At 37.3% G+C, this 20,694-nt stretch overlaps 1 protein-coding gene across 1 annotated transcript in view; it reads right to left on the reverse strand.

The window, feature by feature from the left end:
• The window catches only part of SMYD3 (SET and MYND domain containing 3), a 420,179-nt gene that overhangs the window by 347,696 nt on the left and 51,789 nt on the right, over nt 1-20,694 (reverse strand). The window contains exons 3-5 of the mRNA XM_056344176.1: nt 15,560-15,667; nt 14,395-14,452; nt 8,987-9,123 (exon numbers count right to left, since the gene is read on the reverse strand). Coding sequence (XP_056200151.1) covers nt 8,987-9,123; nt 14,395-14,452; nt 15,560-15,667 — 303 coding nt within the window. The remainder of the gene's footprint in view (nt 1-8,986; nt 9,124-14,394; nt 14,453-15,559; nt 15,668-20,694) is intronic.

The raw sequence follows: 20,694 nt of genomic DNA on the forward strand, positions 1-20,694 counted from the left end.
TTAATAAAATAAATATATATCCATATACTGGGGAATAGGGAGAGAACACACCTTTAACGACTACATTTCATGCAGGTAGGTATCATTTAATTGACACCCTCTAAAATGCCATACATGTGACAGAAGTTGGCTCACCTTCTGTTGATATTTAGATCATAACAGCTATTTAACTCTACAGGATAACTTTGTCAAAGTTATCCTCATTCTCAGAGCAGCTCTGAAGCAGCTGAGATAACAGCAAGTCACCAGTAACACCACAAATACATGGTTCCCCATCCTATATGCAAAGAGCATGCTATTTTTCAACAGACTATCAATCTAATCCAATGCCATTCTGGAAGGAAAATAATTTTTAGCGTTTTCATCTATTAAACATGTTAAACAAGTCTCAGAGCTGATTAATAATCCTGCCACACAGAATTCTAGCTCTGCTCACAGCCAAAACAAACAAGCAAAAATGCTCTAAGCAACCCCACTGCAGGTCATCCTAAAGACAAGGCTAGAGCAGTTTGCTGCCAACAGCATTACAAGCAGTTATCAGGCTTATCCTCCTCAATTAAAGGCTTTTAAAATTGCTGATAGAGGATGTAAGTGTTTTTCACTTACTATTCAGATCTTTACTAAACATCTCTGTGACCTTGTCTCATGCTGGCTTTTCCTAAACATAGAAGGTGCCTCACCCCACATATTTTTGTGCATGTATTCCAGTTGACGCAGCCACTAAAGCTTTTTGTCATTACAGTTTCCAGTTCACTTCCATAAGGGTGCCAGAAAAGAGACTGATATATATCACAAGTCAGAGACCATTAGCTTTTTAAGCACTGCGTTTTGTGGATGTGCTCTGAGCAGCAGTGGGCAAAGTAATGATAATCAAGTCTCTGGCCACCTGGATCCTTTTCAGTCCTGCACAACACTATCACAGCTCTAGACCTAAACCAGACAGAGGAGAAAAAAAAAATATTTAAAAGTGAGAGTTGCAAAATAGCCTACACTACACTGCCATTTATTTCTCAAGACTCTTTTCTGATGTATTGCTTCCAACTTAGCATGACATTAGAAAAAAGTTCAACTGAACAAAAAGTGCTTTCCTCCCCCACTCCCCACCCAGGCTCACTCAAGGCAGTGACTTTTCTAGAACCTTATGCTTTTCAATCAGGGCTTAATTAATGTCCTTAAAAAACAGTCTTTTCTCTTCTCTAACCCCTGCCCTCCAAAAGCAAAGCTTTCCTTACTAACACACACAACCAAGTTACTACAAATTCTGCCCAACCACTCTTTGTTTTAGAACTCTTCTACCTCATTTTCTACACCTGGTGTTTGTTACACTACAGACAGTTTGTAAAACAGATGGTGCACACTACAACTAAACAAAGGGACCTGCATTATACCATAAGCTCAGTTTGAAGTATTGTAGTCTTATGGTCTTACTTTCATTGCACCAAGCTTTGTTAGCAAAAGCTTATAATTTAATTGTAACAACGTTGTTCTAATTTAAAATCAGATAGGATGGTTAAAGCCTTGTTTCATGGTCTGGTACAATATCCTGTTGCTCTTGAAGGTAACTACTCTGACTAAAAATTAAGATAATTGCTATGGAAAATTATCTCCCCAAATTTTAATTCAATGGGTAAATAACAGGAAATAACTAAACCTGAAAAATCACATTAGACAGAAATAACATCCTGTAAAAATGCAGCTTTTATTGGGGGGGGGAAGGGGGGGGGGTGGGGTGTCTTCTCAGACTGTTTACTGTTGAAACATTTCTTCCCATTTTATTAAAGTTGTTACTTTTTCCCTCTAATTTCTATCTACACCATTGCTTCCAAAACTGATGCACAGTGGTTGCCGCTTCCTCTGCAATCCTGACTTTAAGAAAGAACACCTACTTAACCAAACTGCATGAGAATCTTAGCAGCAGTATAGAACTAGCTCTGCAAAATTAAAGAGATGCAACCCAAGATGCAGGCTCTTATTCACAACTGTTCCTATTCCAAGTGTCTTTACACTTACTCACTGCTACATTGTGGAAACAAGCAGCAGCGTGAGACTGCTATGCTGTGCGTTAGGAGAGATGCAATTCAGTTCTGATTGCCCTACAGACCTCTTATGAAAAGACAGCCATATGGCTGTTCTCTGTCATCCTTACTGCTTCCTCAAAAATTATATTTGTCTGCTACACAAGAAAATTTTAAAGAATAGTTGATAAGTCTTCAAGTTCTTCTTAAGCCTTATCAGAAGCACTGTGCAAGTGAAAAGCACTACTGCAATTTAATAAACATGCTGAAATCATAAACAGAGATAAATGAAAAACAAGGTCAACTTCAGATTTTCAACTTACCCCTACTCTTTCAAGAGTAGCAGAACTGACAGGAGAACAAGGGATACCAGGCAGACAACCCAGTGATTCCAGACCAAGTAAACGAATTGTTGAACAGCCCCAAGACCTTCCCTACCTTTCCTCACTACAAAACAACCTCCTGACTTTTTTCCTCCTCCCTGCACTTATGAAATATCATCCTTCCTCAAAAGACCTAAGATGCAGAAGGCAAGTTATGCCAGAAATTAGTCTGCATTGTGGACTTTTTCTAGTGCTGCACTCAACTCTAGGGGACAAATTGCTCTGCCCATCAGCTGACACTGGCTCACCCAGGCTTGCACAAGCCTGTCCAACAAACCAAAGGGAACCATTTTGGCAGGAAGCACGTGTCGGCACCCAAACCTTTCTAATGCCTCAGTTAATGGATCATTATAAAAAAAATGAATTTAAAATGCTGAAGTCAAAGTATGGGAACAATAAAATCCAATATTCAATTAAATCTTGGTTGTTGGCTATTCTGCACAAACCAGTGCTTAGTTTTCTCCTGATACATTTAGCTTTTCCCATTTCCTTTGGTTCTACATACTGCACAAGCAGAGGCTGACCTTCACTAACTCCCCTCTTGCTAGATAAGACAGCTCTACAGAACCAACAATAAATGTTTGGAAAGTGATCATTCCTGTCCTCTGAAAACAAGTATAAAGGTCTACAAAAATTAGTTTTGTTGTGCTCCTATGGAATACACTGGAAACAGAGCACAGAAAAATTATCCTGAAGTTATTCAGGCAGTAACTGAGCACAGTATTTCTGATGGCCACAAGTCAGCTCTTAACAGCTGTAAGTGTGAAGCTTTCACTGGCTTAAAACTACACACAGAGAGAACAGGAGAGAGCGCACAACCATCAACAGAAATACTGAATCAATAGTACTTCAGATAAAAAGATAACAGATCTCATGTTAATAGATTTAAAGATGGTAATAGTCAGAGAAAAAGGTTCTGATATAGTCTGATGAGCAGGAATATCTTTCTCCAACTCAAAAATAAAATAGTCAAGAAGATTTGTCTATTGAGCACCTAGGCTCAATAGTTTCCTGGGCCATGACTAAAAATAAATCTGTCAGTACTGGCCTGATCTTCAATTTACCATAAACACAAAGGTTTGCATGACACAGGGTAGCAACATACATTAGGTCTGAATTAAACAAAAGGTGGTGATGGATAAACATGCACTTGTTTTTGTCACCTCCAGATAAAGAACTTCATGGCCTCCTAATCATAGGGAAACTGAGAAATGCATCCAGAGTTAATTGGAACAGCCAACCCGGCATCAGAAAGCAACCTTCACCTGTATGCTTTTAACAATTCTTAACTTGCTCATAACTTTACCCTTAACTTTATCCTAATAATTCTTTTGACTTTCTTGATACAAATCACTTTCATTTCCCTGCAAACATGGTTTACTAAGTTAACTAATGAATCCTAAGAGTAGCCTACTGAAAAGTGTTGCTAAAGAGTATCTTGACCAGGCAGGCTTATCTTGTCTTCAAAGGTTTTCTTAGAAAACATGTGCTACCTGATGCCTGTAAGATCTGAGGGAGCAATGTGGAGATCAAACATACTTCTCCCAGTCATATCATTAAGTGAGACTATTTCCTTCAACTTGTACTTAAAAAGATACCCAAATATATTACCATAATCTAGTATTCAGACTTCACTAAGGCCAAGTGACACTGCTCAACTCCCAGTTCTCTTCTGCCTATGCAGATGCATACCAAAAGCCCTTTACCATGATTTTTTAAAATTTGTATTAATACCTTTTAAGCTGAAAAGGAACTCATTCAAAGCACTGAGTGGAATAAGTAGTAAGGTCTGAAACTTAGAAGAACAAGTAAACTATATTTAAATTTTGATAAGAAGAATAAACAAAGAATTTTAAAGGGACCAGGGCACTTTGTCTCTTGAGGCATGTACCCCTGCACTTTACAGTGGCCTCCTTACTACTTCTGTTAAAAATACAATCAATTATACCAACAGCCTAAACAGAAAACCAGTCTTTCAGTTAAAACTGTCTGTGGGTACACAGAGACTAGCATACAGCATCAAACTTGTTTCTCTTTTTCACTTTAATTTCAACTTCACGAACCTTAGAAAAAAAATGGTAGAAAACAAAAAAAACCCCTGACATATAAAAGATGCACATATGTTCCCGATGTATATGGATACAGAGTTTCATCCTATGCTAGACTTACATCTCTTTGCTCACTTAGACCTGTTTTTCCTTTGTCATTGATTTATGTCGATTCTAAACTGATCTGAAAATGAAAGAGTAGGACTGCACCTGGGAAGAGGGTGGTGGGCAGCAGACCACCAGCAGAACATGAGGCATATTCATCCCTCACATATATAAATGCGTGATGTTTTTAGTGACCTGACTGAAAGCAGCCCATCTACTTTCAAAGTTAAATCTACTTATAAGAATAAAGTGGCAAGATTGGAACTGTAGGAAAGATTAAAACTTTCGAAAAGCTAAAAATTCTCTAATCCCTATCACCCTATGTGCAATTAAGATACTGTCCAGAAAGTGAAATTTTGCATAGCAGAAAAATTAGGGAGATCACTATTTCAGGAGTAAAATATCATTTGTGCTCTATAGATTTCCCAAGAATCTTGAATCCAGCACCCTCTTCCCAAAAATTTATGAACTGTTTCATAAAATCATCTTTTAGAAAACCTTCCATTTCCAAATAAATTCTGTTTTAAGATTACTAAACTGCTCTAGAAATCTGTCATGTTACAGTTCATTAATGTCACTGAATTTTACTACCTTACTGTTACTTAATGACAGAAGTTGCATATATCTTACTCTTTTTTGTAAATTTGAGGATTTGAAATTAGATCTTTAAAACAGCTACCATTTTATCTAACATAAGAATCTCTTCTTTTTCTTATTAATTGAAAAAAATATTATTTTTTCCAGACAATTTCATAATGCTCAAAAAGTCAATTCAGACACAGTATGAAACACAGTATAAGTAGTTGCAATTCTATGTAAGAGACCAAGTCTATATTTGGTCTATAAAAAGAGTTGTCTTAGGCTTGATTCCAGTCAGTGGCATCACTCACAGTTTTACAGTCAACATGCAGATTTCATTCAATGTCTTAAGTAGCTTACGTGGTTCTGTCTGCTATTATGAAAAGAACCACAAATGTATACAAAAAAAAAAAATTAATTCCTTATCCTGCATCCGTAAAATGTCTCACAGGATTCCAGGCCACTTCCTCGCACATGTAAGTAAAAGCTGAAGAATAAAAAGCAAGGACTGATTTTATCTCAAGGTTATGGAAACATCATTAAACCATAAAACCAGAGTGTCAAAAATTTATCTTGACATTAGAAAATGTCTCAGTGGAGTTAAAGCCTTAACACGTAATTAACTGCAGATAATTCTGTTTAATACTGAGGATCAGAATTTAAAAACAGTCACAACCTTGATAAGTGGCACGCTAACTAACTTGGAGCTTCCAAAGAGTGATCAGATAGCAAGAATGAAAAAATCCAACTCCTGCTTAAAGGACAGTTGATTCAAAAGCAAATTTTCTAATAAGGACAGGGCAACACTGTCAAAAAGGAAGGTATACTACCCTTCTGAAACAGCTCTCCATCCAGTACAGCTGATGCTTTCCACACGTTTTATGCAAACTCAACATACAGTGGGGTGCAATTCTATACCCAAAGAAAGAAATGGCAACACTTGCTTTGACTTTTGATGGGAAGATTCCACAAGTCTGCACTCAAGGGGACTCTCTGCTTATTAAGTGTCACAAGCAAGTGACTAAAACTATAATTAATTTTCACAAAAGCAAGAGCAATGGCCAGCAGAGAAGGAGGACTGTTTAAAAGAGCTTCCGAGAAACTCTTTTGACCTAAATCAGGTTGGAGATTTTCCAAGAACTATCTGGAATTCAGTCATCTCACTGCAGGACTGCAGGACCATTTCTCCCTTTTGTCTGGCTGTCTGCTTATTTTCCTTCTTGAGGATTCAGCATCAAACAGAATAAAAAATGACCTTTGACTGGATATTTTTGTGGCATGCAATGAAAGAACTGATCCAAAAAAGTTCAATGTTAGAATAAGCACCTACTGAACTTGAAAGGAATTTTGGAAGAGGTTGGGAAAACAAGATTACATCTTGAAGTCATGTATCTGCAGTATTTCTTTATCTATGACCACACAGCGAAGTCATCACAGCTGGTCTTTTTTAGAGTTACAATACAGAGAAAAGACCACATAAGTCTTTTATCAGAGACTTTGCAATTCCAAAGCCTCAAATTTTACCTGCTGGGAGTAAGCATCCTATTCAGCTTAAGGGGAAAAACAAAACAAAACAAACAAAAAACCAACAAACCCACAACAGTATTTTTTGCATTGACATTCAGCTTTTCTTCCAAAAAACAGTCTATGGAAGCGACAGAAAATGCCTGCTGCTACCTCACATGGGATGGGGTCATATTAAAATCATATTTTAGTATAATGCCATGCTTCCTAACACACTTATTGAACAACCAAATTGGGAAGGCTATAAATTACCACATGGAAAATTAAAATGACAATGGAGCTTTCCAAAAAGCATTGTGTTTGACAGAACACCAAATGAGGTACTAATTTTACTCCCATGTAAAGCATATGAGTATATTTAGTTGACAGCTCCTTTCTCCCTACCAACTCACCTGTTGTGCCAGATTCTTCTTTCCCTTCTATCAATTATTTTTATTATTAGTGATACGAAGTACCTGTACCCATGATAGTTCTATATCATTTGCTGTCCTTTTTCCTAGGAAAGACTGTCACACAGACTCAGCAAAATGAGCAAAAGAAGGAAATGAGACCTACTTTAATGGTCTGAGAGCCTCTGAATTTCCAGAAGGAAAAAAAAAAAAAGAAAAGTCAACAACAACTTAAAAACTCTGTACTTTGCAGTATATTCAATAGGGTAGGGACAAATTCACAGGCAATATAAGGAATACATTGAGTTAAAAATATCTTTGTGATAGCGATGCTATAGTGGGACAAACGCTGTCATTAACAGGAGCATTCTTAGTTCTCCAGTTATCAGGATATGGAGCTGGGAAGTTCTGACTTTCATTCTGCCCTTCATGCCCGCTTGCACCACCTTAGTAAAACACATGTGAGGGAAGAGGAGGTGCACATACGTTCAGATGCTTATGCATGTGTGTACATAAAAAAAAAATTAAAAGCTTCGATCTTTTCTTCACTAGTGCTCCAATATATTGAGCAATCATCATACTGCTCCTGTAAAACCACCACAGCCAGCTTATCTTAAGCTTATTATTACATAGAAGGCAACAACATTTGTGAAGAATTTCTTACAAGTTGCGACTCAGTTCAAACCGGTTAGACAGTGATCATCTTCTGATACTCAAGTTTTATCTTCAGCTGTACAAATCTTCTAAACCAGATAACACAGCATGTGTATTTCATGTGAAATGTATCTAACATAGACCAAACCAGCATGCCAACACAAGACAGTAAAACAGTTTGAGTGGAGACTAAGTAGTGCATAAAGGTTTTTATCTACAAGTCCTTTTGGCTGAATGTATTTCAGCCTGCATTTTTTTTTTTCAGGAAAATTCAACTTTACATCCTAGCAGTCTAATCACCGATTAAAAAAATCCAAAAAAACACTACAGTTGATTATATTATTCCTACTCCTTCTGTCCATAGCAAAAAAGATTCCACGATTGTGCAAACAAACTTAAAAAATGTAAAAACCATATATTGCGTGTTTATTCAATGTCTTTTAAAAAGTCTCTTATTTATAACAGAAGAAAAACATCTAAGAGTTTGACTTGCTGCATAAGAAAATGTTTATTAAAACAAGTAAAACATGCATGAGAAGATAAATCTTATGGTAGAATTTATCAATAAATTAGAAATCAAAAAGATGAAATCAAGTTAAAAACTATGACTATTCTTCATCGGAATTATTTCTGCTAGCATTGTTTGAATTAAGCTTTCAGAACTGAAAGCAATAAAATATGTACAGCAAAAGCCAACAATATTTAGTTAGTAACATAACAGACATTGTACATATTGTGGAAATTAATTTCTATTACTTTACATGTAGCCATTCAGAATAGATGATCCCACAGCCTCTGAGAAGGCAGTTTGTGGGATACAGTACTGTCACAAACACTCGTTAGCACATACCACTAAATGACATAACGGGATGGGAGTATATGTACAAAGATATCGTACTTTGCAAAAAAATTCTAGGCTAAAGAGTGATCCTATATGTTCTTTAACATTGTGGAAAAAAATTACTGAGGTTGATTGACTCAACTGTTTTTGAACTTGTTTGGTTTTTAATGCAAATTCCTCCCCCCGCCAGGAGCTTTAATATAATACTTTAAAAATGGAAAAGAAAAAATATCCTCTGGCTGCTGCCTTAATTTTGAAGTGTTGCAATTATATAAAAGCTATACTTCTGCTTAAATACTGAGTGAACAGAAAAAATTAAAAGTTTGATTTAACTTTGTCATATATCATATTCTGGCTGTATCTATTGAACTCCCAACTCAAAAATAAATCAAGAACACAAGGAAAGGATAATTTATGGGTTGTCAAGCAATCACATTTTAACACTTACTTTTGTGAAGATCTGAAAAAAGTCAATCGCGGGTGGCAAGTGAGACGCATCCTGGATCTCTGTTTTCAAATACAGTTGCAACGTCTGCGCAAGGTGCCTGAGGCCATCTTTCATTTCTTCACTTAACTGTTCAATATCTTAGAGGGAAGGGAAAAAAGCACACCATGTCATAAACAGAACCTTTCACCAACATTTTAAAGATGTCCAATGGCAGCCATACAGTCTAGACATTTCCAGTCCCACAATTAATCTTAACAGAGGGCAATTTTGACGGGAGGGCGGACATTTGTCATTTTTTGTGACAGCTACCTCTCAACACACAGAAAAGTTTATCAGGTTGCTCCTGCCATATCATAAGAATGCAATGGTGAGTTAAAGATCAAAAGCCAATAGATAAAACAGAGCTGTAAGCAGATATAAAGCATTAGATATGAAAATTAGGCATCTAGGTTTGTAACATTAAAAATGCACTCTTGAAAGTTTATGCAGCAGAACCTTCCTCCTTGCAGCTGTGTGTATTATTATACTGTATTCTCCATAGATGTCAGAAACACTTTATGCCAGCAGATAAAAAGGGTATTTTAGAGACAAAGGTAGTTTCCTACACAGCAGCTGGTAAACAGGATGGGTATGGAAGAATATTAAGCAAATATCAATTTATTAAATACTAAGACACCATTTTTCATGCTTTACAGATAGGAAGCCTGAAGCAGAAAGAAAGATAGTGCCTTATCTTCTAATGAAGTGATCACACATGCATCAGGTCACTGGTAACATGGAAAGTGAAACTCAGCTGCCCTAGTAAATTCAGTGCCCAATTACCCCACTTCACATCATCTTTTTCCTTCCAGTTAGCACAAAACAATGGAAAATGTGAAGGTGAACAGATTCAAGAATCAGTCTATAACAAAAGGCAAAGAGGATTATCATGGACTAGGAATGAATTTCATCTCTGCATAAAGATGAATTGTTGTTTTATTTTAAACATCTATTCTTAATGGAAACAGAAGTAACCTTTTACCAGGAAAGGTTCTTCCCAGACTTTAGACCCAAGCTTGCTGGCCTCCTGGAAGGACGATTCAAGATCTGTATTCCTCTTTAAAGCTAACTCCTAGTCACTCACTTAAAAAGAGGATGCAATTAAAGCAGATGTCACTGAGTTTCGTTAAACAGCCGTCTGGCACGTACAATACTGGGGTTTCTGTGCTTTATCCCACCTGCCATCCCTCTGCTTGAAGATACTGGCTGTTTTGTTGGCTGTAAATTGGCTATCGCAAAGTTTCCCTTCCACACATACCACACAAGCGAGCTGCTTTAATAATCTCCTATGAACTACTTCTGGCAGAGCACTAAATGCTGGCTTACTAAAATGACCAGTACCCATGGTACCAGCCAGGAGCCTTCCAGTGGAACCAGCCACAATTTTCTTCTAGTTTGGTGTGGGTTTCCTTATTTGCAAACACTTTGGTTCCGTTTAGACTTTCTCTGGAGTCACTGAGGGCCACCTTGCCTCGCTGAATGAGGCGATCCTACCAGTACACTGGATTATGGCAAATGTAGCCCTCCTTCATGCTACACACAGAGTTCAAGAAACATCTATATTATCTATCTGTTGTTTCCATCTCAGCATAAAGTAACGCTTTCCAAGACCTGGACTAATTCCAATGGTCAGTTGTTGCTGCTGAAATGCCATCTACAAGCCATGCCTGGAGTGACTCTGCAACATGCTGAGCAAGCAATGCCTCCAGAGGAATCTTAAGAGTGGTCCGCCCCTACCAGATTTAGGGAAGGAGAGACATGCTCTCCCAGAATAATCAGATTCAGCTCCTCACAAAGTTCAAACCAGTTAGTACTAAGAATGCTGAGATATGCCTCTCCACACCTGGCACAAAACGCACCTAACTAAAGTGTTTGCCTTTTTATAGCTACCCACAGCACTACCCACGTGCATCTTAACAGTGTGGACATTTGAGGGTGATCATGCAAACCAGAATGAATGTACATGTTAGAAATCCAGACATGTGGGCTCCTCACAATGTATGGGAATCTCTGGTATAGAAAAGTATCATATCTATGAGGACTGTATCCGCAAGAAAAGCAGAAAACATCTAGATGACTGGAAAAGTCAAGTTTAAATATTTTTTTAAAGAAAATCATAAACATATACTCGTATTTCTTATGTAATAGTCCTTTGAAACTAAAGATGCTGCTTCTTTCAAATGTAATCTTTCAAGACATCACCTCATTCATCTTAAGCTACCTGACAAACATTGCAAAATGTATTACGACAAGGAGAGGAAGGCAAGATTTGCTTCACTGTTATCAAATAAAAACTCTAGAATGGTGAAGAGGATTCACGTAAGCAGCATGGTATAAATGGACACTGCAGCTTAGGACAGATACGAACAAGAACACCAACTCCAACTGGAACTTCAGGGAGAACTGACAGAGATGAGAGCAGAATGCAATCATTCATGTTGGAATCCGTCCAGGACATCAGAGCTAATGATCCCAGCAAAAAGTCCCATGCGATCTTTAACGGCAAATGATCGAGACCTGGTTTTCACATCACATCAAGAAGCAAAGGCCAAAAGCAAAGTGAAAGGAAATTTGAGAATATTTTCATTTTGTGTTTAAGAAACTTTTTTCAGCTGTGTAAGAACCCTATCGTGGGAAAGAAAATGGTACAAAAAGCCTGTGGAAAGTTTTCTAAATAAGGCATGGGGATTTAATTATGCAGCTCTGATGCTGATACAAGTAAAGTAGCAAAAGGTCTGCCCATAGTCCAGTACACAAACTCTCTGCTGCATGCTGAATCTTGTTAGGCTAAAATAAAGTTGACTTCTGAATGATCATAACAGATAGCAAGCCTGTAGAACCTCATAAGTAAGGAATTGTCTTATAATAAATGAGAACTGGAAGTAACAAAGCACGCAGACACCCCTCCTATTTAATTTGAGTTTCAGGGTACACAATGGATTTGAAAGAACTATGAAGCTGGGAATAAAACTTCATAAAGGGCCAGATGTTTCCACATGGTTTTGTTTTTGTTTTTTTTAAAAAAAAATATATGTATTATATATTTTATCAGATACTTACTCAATAAGTGATTAAAACTTCATATGCTTTTATTCAGTTTGTCTCCCACACTGAAAATCACCCAACCGTATAAAGTAACATTGAAAAGTAACAGTGTAAAGGAGAAGAAAAAAAGAAAAACAAGAAGTAGAAAAAAGGCGTATCAATTACAATTCTGTTATATTTTTGATTAGTATTGAAATACTATCTCCTATTATACAGGCACTTCCTGAGAAGTTTCTTGTTTCAGAAGACCACAGCCTGTATTTGCAGTTCATGTGACTCCTTCCAATGAAATCTTTCCCCCTATACACTTAGGCCTCTAACAAAAATGCTTTTCTGACTTTCCTATGGATTCTACCAAGCATCAAAGGAAAGTAAATGTTTATCAACACAAATCGTGCAGTAAATGGGAAAAAAGTTATCAATAACAGTAGCTTTTTGAGGATACAGAGGCAGCAGAAAGCTTTACAGCTACTACAACTTGTCACACCATCCCAAAATACTCTTTGGAACTGTTCTAACCACAAAACCATAAAAAAAATCTACTCACTCTAGCAAGGAAGCTGTGAAAACAGCAGAAGGAAAGAGTCAGCCAAAACCTTTACGTAAGATTATGCAAGCGTCATAGGCCATTTGTAGTGTATCCTGTAAAGTACCAACTTCAGTTAATGTCTAGGAGTACTGAACACCTTGTGCTTTAGAGTTAACAAGATAACACAGGAATTGTTATTAAAGCTGTTAAGAGTAAATACAGATGAAGCACTGGATGCAGATTTCTCATCTGCCTCCTGCTAAACTAACTTGCTATTGACCAGCTGTTTCTGTGTCAGTGAGAGGACAGTCATTCCACCTGTATCACAGGTCATATCAGCATTTCCTTCAAAACGAGAATTTGAGTAGAAGCTTCTGACTATTTTACAGATTTTTGTACAATGTTCCCATTTCAGCTCAGGCCTGTGCAATACAAGCTTTTCTCCAGACAACTTATCACACTATTCCCCTTGTCTCCAGTCAAGTAAAGGGAAGCTGAGATCATCTCCTGAGGGGTACTAAGAAACCTCAGTTTGTATGGAATTAGCAGTTACCCAAAAATCTTTGTCTACACTAGAGACAATTGCTGTACAGGCAATCAATATTCAAAGGGAAATTCTTCAATTCCTTCCAGTTCCTCCCATGTCACTGTGCAACAGCCATTGGTACAATAGTGCACTATGAATTGTTTTTTTTCCCTGGATCCCAGCAGTGCCACAAAGCATAGAAGTCAATAGTCTTCAGCATTTTAAGTGCATTTGAAGTATCTGGAAATGCTGCTCTTAATTCAGGTACTCATCTAATTCCCCATAATTTTTTGTCACACGATTTCAGAATACCTATGGAAGAAAATCCTGCTGTTTTAAATTAGTGAAAGGGATTCCCTCTTTTATTTTGTTCCCCCCTTTTAATTCATTGCCTTCTTAAGGTCTTTTGCCCTTGCAGTTTGGGAGAAGGCGGCAGAATGTCAGGATGTACAGAGGTAAAACATAACAGTAGTTATTGTATTTTTTTATATTTATGTGATTTTTATTTCTGCCTAACTGTATGAATAGATCAAGCCGGTTTATAGCCAAAGGTCTGAATAATGCTAAAAACTATAGAAGTAATCAAAACGTTCACATTACTCTCTAGAAAATCCCTTTAAGCAAGACGCAAGAATGAACTAAGGATGTATTTCTTCCCTTGTAAGTCTTTAAACTTTAGGCTACCATAAAAATCTGGAAAAAAAATGTTTTCTATTCCAACATTAGCTCTGCTGAGAGATTATACTGAGCATCCTTTCCCACCCAAGCAGTTAAAACTTGTGAAACCACTAAAATATCTACACAATTTTATCATTTTGCGCCATTGAAAAAAAGTCACATAGAAAACAGACATATCCCTTGTAAATTTTAGATTTCTTTCCTTTTTCTGGAAGTTATTTTGATGTTTTATGCAACAGCAATAAATATTGGAAAAGTAAAAGCTCTATGTAAAAATATATATGTATTTTCTAAAATATAAGACAGTAAAAATATTGCCACTGTATGTAGTAAGGCAGACATCAGGTAAATTAAAAACTGAACAGGTAAGATGTACTATAAAATGAGACAAAATATTAAAGCCAAAAAATCAGGTGGAAGTTTAGCTTGAACAAGATACACGTGTTTTTTTCCCTTGATCTTTGAAAAAACTGTTCCCCACAAAGGTTTTAGCAGGTTTTGTCTTTCATTCTGTTATTCTACAGCACAGACCCTCAGAAGGCAAGCTGCAAGAAAATAATTCTCTAAAGCAGAACTTGGACGACTACTTACTTGACTGAAGATCGGAAAAAGAGTAGAGTCTCTCAGAAAGGCACATTGATTGTCTAAGCTGTAGAGAAAAATAGATAATTAACACTCACATAGCACACACTATCTTGAAAACATGCTACAAGATTGATTATTCAATGTGACATGCCTGTAAGATAATTACAAAAGGCTAACAGCATCAACATAAATATGGTCATTCCATACTTGGTGTAAACTAGACTAAAAAAAAAAAAAAACCTGAAGTGTTATGTAACACTTTCTACTATTTTATTTATTTATTTTGGCAGCTTACCCTTTGTAATTTATTTTGGCCCTTCACACTATAATTGAAAGCAATTTATGAGGTTAGCAGTCTCAGATTTCATGTGACTATAATTAACACACAGTATAGCTGGGTACATATTTGTCCTTTAAAAACAATCATGTACACACTCTTCTCAACAACATATAAATTAAGATGTGAAATCATATTTTATCACCTCAGACTACAACAAATGCATGCATTTTTACCCAAGACAGACAGCATCATGGCAGGGTCAGCAAAAAAATGGGCAAATCCTTTTAGATTTACCGTCTCACACAGTCATAAGCTGCTTAACCTTACAGAAAATTTAGTCTACATAAAGGAATCAAACCACGGCAATGTCAAACACCCAGGACTTCCATGAGAGTTTAGAAAAAGAAAAAAAAAAAAAAAAAGTAAATTACACTAAGGAAACCCAACATTGAAAGCATGCATTGTGCCCTCTAAAGGAAGGGCTAGCTAACAGTGTATCTGTCCTTACCATGCACCCAAATAAGGCTGAATGAGGTTCCCAGCAAAATTAATGGAAAAGCACCATTAACTTCAGTAGTATCGAAGATAAAACAGCATCCCTCTGCGCTTTACTTCTAGGCAGAGTTAAGTTTAAAAAGCTACCATACAGTCATCGGAAGAGAAAGTCGAAAAACAGGTCCCTTGAGCTTAATTGCATCCATTTTAGTATCTCTTGATCCTTTCAGCATTTCTGCAAATTAATCAGTAATCTTGTAATGCAATATGAAGTCCAATTGTATTCAGTAATCCCAGTCACTTCAGCTTTCTAGCTCTTAATTACATTAAAAATGAAGAGTGAAAAAGTATTATCTGTATTTGCTACACTGAATAAATATAAAAAATGCCACTTACTAGTTTAAAAACAATCCTGCCTGCAAGTCTCACAGAGTCTGGAGGAAAATTAGGCACGATGCTCTTAAGACACCTGCATTCCTGCTTGTGGTCCAGCCAAGCTTCTTTCTATTACGATTTTTTTAAAGAGAAAGAAAAAACTGCGCGTTACTTAACATTATTTTTTTACATATACACATATATTTTATATATATGTAGTTATCAGCATTTATATATGCACAAAAACAAACATGCTCAGCCTCATCACAGGCTGGACCTGGCAATCCAGAGCCACAATAGCATCACAGCCCTTGAGCCGGGCTGGGAGGAACAGCAGCAGAGCCGAAAGTCAGCTCCAAAGGACCAGGAAGGGACCTTCCTCAGGTACTGATGGCCACTGACTGGCAGCCTCCAACACAGGCAACCTCAGATGCCGACTGCCAAACAAACAGCAGCGCACACACGCTTTACCAGCACAGCCTAAGACTGCAGCTATAATATGAGTGTTGTGAAAAGGGGTAGGCTGGGTTATCCACTCAAACTAACCCCGCCATTCCATCCCTCCTCTGATGTAATTAATTGTGTAACTGATACTAAGTACATTGGAGCTACAGCAGCGCAGGTTCATGACACCATTATGCTACTCCAGAATTTAACCTTACCTTTAAGACAACTTAAGAGAAATACAAACCAAAAAACCATACGGCCAAGTTCCCAGTCCAGTTCCTTGCCAATACAAACCCTAGTTCAGTCTGCTTCATGCTGCTGTCTGACAACATAGTTTGTACCATACTTTTTCAAGCATTTTATCTGATGCCTTTAGGAACACAAAGATAGAATGAGAACTGCATAGAAACCTAGAACAAATACCTTCATTTTTTGTCCCATGTTCTTGCTACACAAATAATTTTCTTTACATTTATGCAACGTGCTATAAATAGCATCATCAGCTTAGTTCAACTTGATATCACCATTCCAGCTAGCTGAAATTTGTATTAGAGGGAAAAAAAAACAGGCTCTAATTCTCATTTCATTGTGGTAAAAAGAGATGGAGCTGTATACTTCACAAGACGGGACAGAACTAGAAGAGATGCAAAAATTTCCTCTAATTCTGCCAACATACACAGCACTCTAGGCAAGCATTCACTCAGCAATCGAGACCACAGAGGCCTTCAGTGCCTATCCACTTCAACAAAATGCAGATGCTCTAAAGCAATGGTCAAGTTTTCCATGCTGCAGAAACTGTCCCCAAAGATCCCTGAGCTGATGAGGCATGAATGCCCATGGCTGGGAGGACTGGCGATGATATTTTCACAGTTCAGACCAGGAATGGTCACTGTAACCAAAACTTACCAAACCACAGATGGAACCAAAAATATTTTAGTTGCATGTAATACCTGAACCTGCAATTTTTGTTTCACAGGTCACTTTTATTAGAGTAGCAGACAATGACTAACATTTCCATAGCAGAGAAGAAACAGGATAACAAGGTGAGGGAAAGCTGCTATATACTGAAATCACAGAATGGTCAGGGTTGGAAGGACCTCTGGAAATCACCTAGTCCAACCCCCTGCTAAGGTAGGTTCACCTAGAGCAGGTTTGAGATTTATTTAAATTTTTTCCCTTTACTGGTCCCTCCCAAATTATTGCCGAAGAGGAACAAGAATGAGTCTTCAGCTAAAGAAACATGTTGGAAGAAACAGTAAATTTCTGATCACTTTTTTTTTTTTTTTTTTGCCTTGTGTCTTTACAAGCTGAAAATTCTGTTTATAATTTACAGAAACTCCAAGCCCAACTCATTAACATAGTACATATTTACACATTTTATTTACATATTCACAGTATATATTTGAAGCCACCCAGCTGTTTCAAATACTTTTTAAAAGTAAATTGAAAAAATAAGGCACAACAAAAAATTGCTACAATGACAAGAACTCAAAATAACCAAGGGCTTCTGAAAGTGGCATTTTCTTATAGATATGCAGTAAAGAAAAAAAAAAACCACAAACCAAAGCACAAACTCAGAAAAACAGCTTCTGTTAGGTAACTGCCACACAGAAAATGATAAAATGTTTAATATAAAGAAATTACATGTTCAGTAATAAAAAAAAAAAAAGGGAATGGCAGTGATATGTGCAAGTGCACATCACACCTGTAGACACTGGCGTAAGATTACAAAGACTATCACAATTATTTCTTAAGCTGCGTTTAAATGGGGGAATTGCTCAGGTAACTAGGTTTCAGCACCAGCAGCATTTATTCCATTTCATTCAAGTTTTTTCTTTTGCCCTTTGGCTTACACGTAATAAATAAATTGGACTTTTTATTTCTTTCAGATACATGGGAGATTTGTGATTTCATTTCCTTTACCCATAACTCTAAAGGGGAAAAAATGACACCAAGAAGGCATTAATCCACATACAGTTATGTCACATGCTGTCTGACAAATAAAAGTTAAAGTATCTAGTGCTGAATAGAATTATTCCTGTCTAGAAGAAACAAGGTCATGCTTGTAAATGTCCAGACAACATTCTGGGTAATATAATTATATTGGCATTTTTATCCTATTTAAACTAAAATTGTTCTTTGGGGTGAGCCTCTATCTGTCAGTTTTTTTCCCTACATAAATGTTGCACAGATTTGTAAGCATGCTAGAGGTGACAACGAAATGATTAATAGCTTACCCAACAAATAAAGCCCTAATGAGATGAAAATGCAGTACCACACAGCATCATATGCCACATTTCTTTGAGACATGTTCCCACATGAGAAGAACAGTTCAAACACATGCCTTCTGCAAAACAGCGCTTTGGCCGAAACCAACGCCAAAAAGGAATTAGTCCGACTCCCCTGCAGAAGGGGCGCTGGAACGGAGACTGGCATTCACATCCTCCCAGCTGGCCAGGGAGAGGGGGGGCAGCTCCAAATGCCTTTAGTGTCTTGAAATTCAACAATATTTCTTCTCACTACCAATACAACACAGAACAATATGAAACCATGAAGATTTGTGACTCTGGAGAGACCGATTTTTAAAATCAGTCTCTAACGATACTTATTGGTGGGCTTATATTAGTCCTGCAGTTCTTTGGGGGAGGGTTTTTTTTAACTCTACACATCCTGGCTTTCAGTCAAGGTTCCTATACCCCATACCAGCACGAGCAGTATACTACAGTATACATACTACAGCACAGAGGTACGGCCACCTGGTACAACCTTTCTTGCTCCCTGCCACAGAAGATCTTGAATGTTGCAGATTTATTTTTTCCCCTGTTAGAAAGGAACGCTATGAAAAGGAGGCGAAGAAAGATGAGTCAACAGCCCAGGGCAGTGCCCAGCCCTCCTCTGGGCTTCACTACACTTAGTAATTCAGAAATCCCTTTTACCTCCTCCCAGATCATTCTCTCTCAGTCAAGTACAAATCCTCAGGTTTTATGCAAGTGAAAAGGTCAGCATCCCACATGATTTAGGAGATAGTGCAGCATATAGCGGTTTAGTGGTGGCAGATTGAGAGTCTGTCCCCCTCCCAGCTCCAAACCAGCACCACACAAGCATCAAAGCATTACTGGGTTTCACTGGCCAGCCCAGGCCCAGGAGCATCTCCTGCCGGCTCAGGGCACTGGCAAAGGCCCCTCGCATCTACCTGCAAGGTCTTGATATTTTTAGATAAACTGGTTTGCCAATGTGCATCCATTCTTGCACAGACATATGCTATCCCTGTCTCCCAGTGCTCCCTAACCCTATGAAAGAACCTAAGCAGGTTCAAAAAAAAAAAAGCATGTTTCCTGCAGATTAAGTTGCTGATAAAAAGCAGCTGAAGACTAGAGATCGTTTTTTAAAAAAAGTGGGATTTTTTTCCATTGTAAGGTATTGATTTGTTAAATTTTTTTTTTTTTAATTAAGCCATTTTAATGATGTTTGATAATGACACATTCTGAATTCTACCTGAAATGACTCTCGTATTTGTCAGGGATTGTCATTTCTGTCACTGGTCCCCTGTCTATGGGATGCACCAAATTAATAAACATTGCCAGGGGAGATCACAGCACTAATTATGAGCAGCAGAAGTGGTTTGAAGGGGCACCCAACCAACATTGTGAGAAGGCAGCTCCAGGAAATTCAGCATCAACAAGTGGGAAAGGGGATACAACAGAGACCTGTCAAAGAGTGGCAAAAGTCTATGAAGTCCAACTTGGGGGGGTGAGGGGGTTGGAGTTTACAAACAAAAGGTCTACATATGCTTGATCCTGAAATCAGAATTGAGTTGAAAAAGGTCAGTCCAAAGAATCTCTTGTGATAGCTTCCAGTACCACACTTCTAATATTTTTTGAATTGAAGTGGTAAAAGTGAAAGCAAAGTGCTTCAATTGGCCTGACAAAAAAAGAAAAAGGGGGGGGGGGGCGGGATTTGAAATTTGGCACAACTCACTTGAAATTTTCAATATTGACATTATGGAGATTTCTACAAACTGGAACTATGAATTCCCGTATAGTTTTGATCAGGACTCCTGGCTCTGCCTACATATCTCCTTAAAGGATAACAATTTTCACACTAAGTTCCAAAAAGGGAAATACCTTTCAGAAGACTATTTTGTCTTCTATAGGTTAGCCCAAAGACAGTTTTTTTAACCATCTGACATTTTAAATCAAATGAAGATTTTTACAAGGTATTTGCAGCTTTTAAAATGGCTCATATTGGTACATCCTAACATGGAAATCCCCTGATGTGCTTACTTTGAAGTTTCCTTAACAAAGTCAACTATTACCCTAAACCTAGTTCAGCTACTCTGTTTTAATCTCTTTTTTTTAAGTCAGATTTTTACATGCATTCTGATTTCATTTAATGCATTCACCAGAAAACTGTCAGTTTTTAAGCATAAGCCAAGTATTTTCAGTTGTAAGATTAATTTAACACACACAAAAATAATCAAATCATTCTGCAACTAAGTATAAATTGTAAATCCAACTACACAATTTGAATTCTGAAGTTATTTGTATTAAAAAACTAAAATAGTCCTGTTCTGCCAATGTTCAATTTTTTAAATGTGCAAGCTGCAATTTCATTCAATAACCTGTTGTTTACTTTGTTCAGCAATTAGTTTAATTAGAAGCACACATATTAAAGAATTGCACTAAATCTACAGCAGCTAAGTAGAGCAC

Source organism: Falco biarmicus, chromosome 6, assembly GCF_023638135.1.
Source record: "Falco biarmicus isolate bFalBia1 chromosome 6, bFalBia1.pri, whole genome shotgun sequence".
Lineage (NCBI taxonomy): Eukaryota > Metazoa > Chordata > Aves > Falconiformes > Falconidae > Falco > Falco biarmicus.